Below are 7,294 nucleotides of genomic sequence, written 5' to 3' on the forward strand. Positions count from 1 at the left end.
TGCTCTGAAGAAAGAGATTTTTAGAAGAAAGTTTCAATTAGGATTGCACAGTTACAAAATGTTTGATTAAAAAATACAAATTAAATCCAAATGTGAAAAGACTAAAAAATTAATTTTAATTCTTACCTTTACATATTCTGTTTTCTTATCCCCTCCTGGACCTGTTTGGGGTTTATCTAATACAAGTTATGTTCCTTAGAACAATTTCTTGGCTGCATTTGCCTAATATAGATGTCATAAAACTCCTTTCAAATATTTCTGTCCTCTCCTTTAAAGGAAAATACAGAGTTCACTGTACTGTTTCATGCCTCTAATTCAACCACTCCAAGAAGCCAAGGCTGGAAGGCTACAGGTTTGTGCCCATCATGCACAAGTAGGTGACTTTGAGAGGACCTGTCTCATAGTAGAACACAGAAATGAATTGGGGAGCAGCCCAGAACAAAGCCCTAGGATCAATCCCCAGGCCAATAATCACTCAATCAATCAATCCATCAATGTACTCAATCAAGTAAATACAGAATGGGCATCCATACTCTTAATACAGATAATAATGATTAAATTATGCTTGTACTTTACTCACTGTGACTTTTTATTTATTTCCCTTCTGTATTTATTTGTAAGTCAATTTATTTGGCAGTTTCTACATCAGAATTTAAACTCAATGGAAATTTACTCACTTGTGCAAATACAATATCATTTTATTAAGCTAAGGAATCAATAGTATCTACATACGAAAGATCATTAGTCTCTTTTTCAAAAAATTGGCCAAACATTATAAAGGCCTCTGGATATCTGTGGAGACACAGGAGCAAGGTTTCTCCCCATTTCTCTGTCTCCTCCATGCTTGGCCTCATTCGGAGACTCGTACTGCCTCTTGCTAGGGTGAGCTACTACGTATCAGGGCTTCTCTGGTGGTGCTGACCTAGGAGCAGAGGTGTGAAAGGCTAGAATGAGATAATTATATTTTGTTGGGTGCTATTATTTTAGCTATTTTTAAAAAAATTATTAGTAATCAGAATGATCCAAAAAGTACCAAACCCACTGTCACTAGAAGCATCTATTCCAGGGTTCCTCAAGCAAACTTCCTAAACATAGGACATCCCTACTACAGACTAACTGCCACATGCAACCCACTTTCTTATCACTTATAATAACAGAGGTATAAAGATGTGATGGATACATGGATATCCAGATTGAGAACCTATTCCTCAGACTCTCTTGCAGCTAGGTGTGCCCATACAGTGCCCAAAAATGTAAATGACAAATGACAAGATTTTAGTCTGGCATTCTTTGCATCAATGGATGAATGGACAAGAAAAATATAGTTATTTACCAGTTACTGCTCCTTCTCCCTAACTCACTGATCTCATCAATAGGTCCACATGACCTTCAGAAGAAAGGTACTTGCAGAACTATTTACAAAGAGGTGTCTATTATTATTTCTTAAATGGGACTTTTATTTATTTATTTATTTATTTTGAGGAACTGGGGATTGAACTCAGACCCTTGTGCTTGCCAGGGAAGCACTTACTCTACTGAGCCACCTCCCTGGCTCCTGGGACCTTCTTTTTACATTTAAATAATAAGTATCACAAAAGGAGAATGCAAGCCTGGGAGCATTTTCAAAAGCTCATCATAGTCAAGTTTCCTACAGATTAACAAAGCCACCCTTTGAAACACAGATGCTTAATGCTGACTGAATGACTACACTTCACTGAGTTGATGATGAAGAATTACAGGCAGAATTTTGAATAGAAAAAGCTTTATGAAAGCACTAACCACTAAACTGAAAATGATGACTATCTGGCATTCTGATTCTTTCTCATTCTGTAAGAAATAACTTGACAGTTGACCATCATCAATTGGCTACAGCAAGAATGTCTAGTATGCACAAAACATTCTGGCAATGAAATGAACAGAAGAGGAACCATCCTCAGCTTTCAGGTAGAAATCAACTCCACAATCAATCTGCGTAGCGTGCAGAAAATGTCTGCAGTGACCTAGGAAAGAGAGGGAGTTGATAAGTATTGGACTATTAGAATCAAGTTAGATGCAGGGACCAGACCAAAACTCCTGAGGCTGGACCAGATGAGTGATAAGCAGAAGGAAACCCATCCTAGGGAGCCCTAGAGGAGAAAGACACAATGGAGGAAGAGCTCCAGGGAGCCACTGCATCCGCACTGTATGGGACCGACAGGAGTGAGCCAAGGAGAGGAGGAGAGAGCATAGATGAGGGAACAGAGAAGACCACAGTGAAAACCACCAAAGGAAGGCAAAAAGCAATCCAGCCAGCATTTCTTCATCTCAGTGAAGACCCGATTAAGACAGGCTTTGCACAGCAGAGATAAGGAAATGCCTGTTTATTTAGCGAGCTGGTACTTAATTCATCTACAGCTGTTTCTACATAACACAAAAATACCCCAAAAGCCACAGTCAGAGGACTTTAGAGAGGTTCAGTCCACCATTTAACTCATTGAAAGATAAAAGACCTGGAGTGGTGTGTTGAGATTGCCTCAAGAAGGACCAAAAGGAACAGATGTTTTGTTGTACTGACCTCAGAATTCTAGCCAAATTTTAGAAAGTGGCTCAAAATGTGACCTGTGTTCTGTGTACAGTTACATCCGAATGAAACCTCATTGCAACAAATGAAAATTACTCAAAAGGATATAATACACAGCCTATTAGATTTGTTTGTTTCCTTAGGAAAGATGTCTACATTATAGTAATCTGACTTTGCAAAAGACTGAGTATATTATTTCTAAAGTTAGAGCTATTTGAAAGAGTAAAATGTTTTTAAAACAGAAAAATATTCCCTTAGGACATCAAAAATAGTTAACTGGTTGCAAATTTAGAAGGATGAGCCCAAAATTAAAGGGGCACAATGTGCTGTAGCTGTCCGCGGTACTCTGCCCAGCTCCCGATAACCTTCCTCCTTTCTGGGATATTTACCACCTTGCCTCCTACCTCCCAGGAGTGCTTCCTAGAAGCCAGGTCCATTTAGTGGACCCTGGTAGTCCTGGCTCAGAGGTAGCCACCAAAGAAGGCGAAGTCAGTTAGAATCCCCTCTTGGAGCTGCCCCCAAGAGGCAGCGTGCCAGCCCCCACATGTAGCTAGAAGGGAATTACGAGCAGGAGCAGGGTCACAGAGCGGTCATGTTCCCGTGAACAGAGGAGCAGGAAAGGCGAGTGCCCTTCTGCAGTGAGAGAGGGAGAGAGTGAATTGGCAAGCGTGAGCGCGAAAGGCCACGTAGCAGCGGCTGCTTTAAAGTTCCCCTTGCCCTGCCCCGCAGCCGTGCACTGGGCTGGCCACCATGTACGAGATAGTCCATATCAGCAGCCGCGCTAGTTCTGGTTGCTTTCTGAGGCTCAGGTCTCAGAAAAAAATAATTGACTACTTATCAATTCCTTCCTGTCTCTTTGGACTCACTGCCACATTGACCAATTTCAAATGAAAGCTACGATTCAATTCATCTACGTTGTATTCCTTGCCGTGTATAGATAATTAACTCATGGTTCTCTTCTCTTGGAAAATAAAATTCTTCCTGATTTTCTTAATCAAAGTGTTCAATAGTGAAAAGAAGGTCTACTTCAAACTGAGAAATTCACAGGTATAAGTTTCAGAACGGCGAGTACTCCATGGCGCCGCTCTCCTGCCAAAATCACAACGCAAATCTTAAATAAGCGAAATAATGTTAACTCGCCAAGCATTACATAAACGCCACAGTGGTGCTGGAGGTAAATCTTTAGACATTCCAGAAGAGAAACAGAGGTGTCACCTGGGATAAGGTAACAGAAGAAAGTCTCTGCCCTGCAGGTGTAACGCAGCTGTCTCTTACCTGACTGACACCGATCACACCTTCTTCCTTGACGATTAGGCAAACACGTGCACTGGCCGCTGACCGGGTCGCATGTGGTCCCGGGGATTGTCCCCAGGGAGTCGCAGTCACACATCAGGCAGCCTTGCAAACCGCCCCTGGTCAGATGGTACCTGTGAGGCTCACACTGGTTGCAGCGCAGACCCGTTACCCCTAATTTGCAAGGACACTGTCCTGTCGCTTTGTCACACAGCAGAGAGCCATTTACTGTCCCGGATTTCTCACAGCGACAGGGCAGGCAGAGCAGCGAGTCATTGTGCTTTCCGGGGAAGAAGCCTTCCACGCAGTCCCTGCACTGCCTGCCTCCCACGGTGGGCCTGCATTTACACTGTCCTGTCTCGGCGTCGCAGACGGTCCCAGGGACCGAGCCGGCCGCATCGCACGCGCAGGCCTTGCAGCCAGCCGTGTCCAGCCCATAGAAGTGCTCTCTGCAGGTGTCACAGCGCAGCCCTCTGACGTCTTTCTTACACTCACACTGGCCGGAGTGAGGATTGCAGATTTGGTTCACAGAGCCGTGCAGATCACACTGGCAGGGTTCACATCCACCACGGTTTAAACTTTGGAGAAATTTGAACCCAAACTTGCAGTGATCACATCTGAGACCTAAAAATAAAAGATGTTTACAAAGGTGAGACTGGGGACAGGTTTCCATCCCAGACGGTGACACTGCAGACATTTAACGAAGGCACACAATATTGGGCTTTTCTGATATGCAACACCACAGCGAGTAGGTGATGGGCTAGAGACACGAGAGCGAAGCTCAGGCGGGCTTCCGGGGCCGCTTTCTGGGCATGCGCTTCACCAACTTCGTGGGGGTTTTTTGTTTGTTTGTTTGTTTTACTTCATACAAAACAATGTTTGATGTAAATGTTGTTCCTGTTATGCACTCAGCAGCTCTTTCCCTCTTTTAAAATTACATTAACAAAATGTGGTCATTTAGAAGTATAGACTTGCAGGTTAACTCACTGTTACATTTTAGAAATCAGAATTCCTTAAAAATATTTAATAAAATATTAAGCTGGCTACAAAGTTTCAGCAGACAGGATAAATAAGTAGCAGAGATCCATCTTACCACATATAGGTAAAAATAATACATTGTGTACATGAAAATTGATGATTTTATCTTAAAGATGGCTGATATGACAATGACCTTTCATTAGGGTTGCAGTTATATATTTATATACACTATATCATGCTGTACACTGTAAATATATAAAATTTTTGTTTATCATTAGCTATATTTATTTATTAGCTATCCCTTTTCTTAATTTATGTGTTTGGTACTGGGATTACAGGTGTGCATCACCACAACCAGTTTCAGTGGCCAGCTTAGGGAGCCCAGGGAGGGTCCAGCATGGCATATGGTAACAGGAATCAAGCGCAGGCACTTGCGCTTGCCAGGCAGGCACTTGGACCGTTGAGCTATCTCCCCAGCCTGTTAGCTATACCTTAAGAAAGCTGGGGAGAATGAACAAAATAGAACATTAAGCTGATAATCATTTTGGTAACAAAAGTATATACAATTGCCTCTGAATATTCCACATCCAAATAATTGATATAAATAAAACTGATCCATAGAAATTTTTATCTTAGTTCTTTTGCATGCTGTTGATATAAATTTTGTGGTTCATGGCTCCTAAAGCAGCCACGCTGCTTGTCATGCTATGTGAATCAGAACACGCCTCTTGAAACACTCAGCCCATTCTGCTCTTTATGTTACCTCTAGTTTTAAGAAGCACACACACCCATTTTACAAAAAGGGGAGTTAAATCTGTGCCAACTTAGGTTCGTCTCACCAAAGGGCATAACCAGGAAAACGGACTGAGAAGAACTGAAACGGTGAATGTTAGATGCAAAAGGCTCAGTAGCCTTTAGGGATCCATGAGGTTACGGGCCTGTGTGGAGCCGAGTGAATAGAAACACTTACTCCAAGGAATAATTGCAACAGAAATTTGTCCCAAAATAAGAGTCAAACGTGGACTCAGGAACTTACATGCAGCAAAAGCCTTTCCAAGCTGGGAGGGACGCACTCTGTGTGCGTGTATATGTGGGTAAAAATTCAAGAACTCTGGAGGAAGGCGAGTTCCTCAGCGTGATGAATGAGCCACCTAAGGCATATCATTTAATTTCAATAAGGAAAATAAAAAAGGACCACAATTGCTGCAAATTTTAAAAATAACTGTATTGTTAACAAGAATTATGACTCATTTTGAACTATTAAAATTGGTCTACATGGATTCATATCATATCAGTTTTAAAAATATGTGCAGTGCTTATTTGAATATGCCATACATATTCCTGACAGGTAATCTATTCCTAACGATACTCAGGGAGGCCTACGGGGCATCGCATTCGGTGTTAACAAGTTAGCAGAGGCGACTTAGCTCACTTGGCATTTAATTCACATTCTTCTCCCTTTTTATTCTAGATGAATGACCTACTTTAACAAAATTATTGGTGCTAATGTATTTTACTGGTGATAGAATCATTAGTAAGATTTAACAGTTTTGTTAACTCTTGCAGCTTGCTTTCTGAGGCATACACAACATGCCCTTGCATTTCCCAGGTTTGCAGCTATTTTTTTTCCATATTAACATGGTAATATTGAATAGAGTTACTTGCTAATTCCATTTGAAAAATAAATATATACATATATGTCAAGTTTGTATTTTTATGACAAATACTGCATTACAAAATAACTATAAATAATAACACGATTTAAATGATAATTCAGTCTTTATAAAATATATATTTAGGTTTTCCTATAGAAAACTATCTGGAACGACCAATAAAATGATAATGGGCATGAAGGTCACAATGAGTTTAAGTGAATTTTGATTTGTTTTTCCTTTCTCAAGCTCTGTGATCTAACTATTGAGCTTCTGCTGGTCTTTAGCTTCTCTTTTCACATCTTTACATTTTTATACATCATATTGAAGAACAAAGGATACCATGGAGTTTTAATTCAAAGATAGGTGTCTCCCTGCAAGTTATTTATTCCACTTTCTCAAAAGTTAGTGTTTGTGTGCTTGAGCTGCCCAAGGGCAAACGATGTTCCATGTCACGGTGCAATCTTCCTTTACTGCAGGGTTTGAGTAGGCTTGTTAGGCCTGTCCTTAGAGATTTTCTCCTCACATCAAGTCAAAGTACTTATCTATCTGATTTGGGTGGCACGACTTGTGTATATCTACAAACACAAAAGATGAATAGATGGACTTACACTGAAGAAATAAAATTACTTAAAATTATATGTACACATATAGATGGTACTGTGCATTCAGAGAGAGACAGAAGAGAGAGAGAGAGAGAGACAGAGAGACAGAGAGAGAAAGAGACAGAGAGACAGAGAGGGAGAGACAGAGAGAGAGACAGAGAGGGAGAGAAAGAGACAGAGAGACAGAGAGAGAGAGAGAGAGACAG

At 41.0% G+C, this 7,294-nt stretch overlaps 1 protein-coding gene across 1 annotated transcript in view; it reads right to left on the reverse strand.

The window, feature by feature from the left end:
• Ush2a (usherin) overlaps positions 1 to 7,294 on the reverse strand; it is a 732,353-nt gene that overhangs the window by 561,447 nt on the left and 163,612 nt on the right. The window contains exon 13 of the mRNA XM_004626936.2: positions 3,836 to 4,477. Within this exon, the coding sequence (XP_004626993.1) occupies positions 3,836 to 4,477 (642 nt within the window). The remainder of the gene's footprint in view (positions 1 to 3,835; positions 4,478 to 7,294) is intronic.

This window comes from Octodon degus, unplaced genomic scaffold (genome assembly GCF_000260255.1).
Source record: "Octodon degus isolate 3935 unplaced genomic scaffold, OctDeg1.0 scaffold00017, whole genome shotgun sequence".
Taxonomy (NCBI): domain Eukaryota; kingdom Metazoa; phylum Chordata; class Mammalia; order Rodentia; family Octodontidae; genus Octodon; species Octodon degus.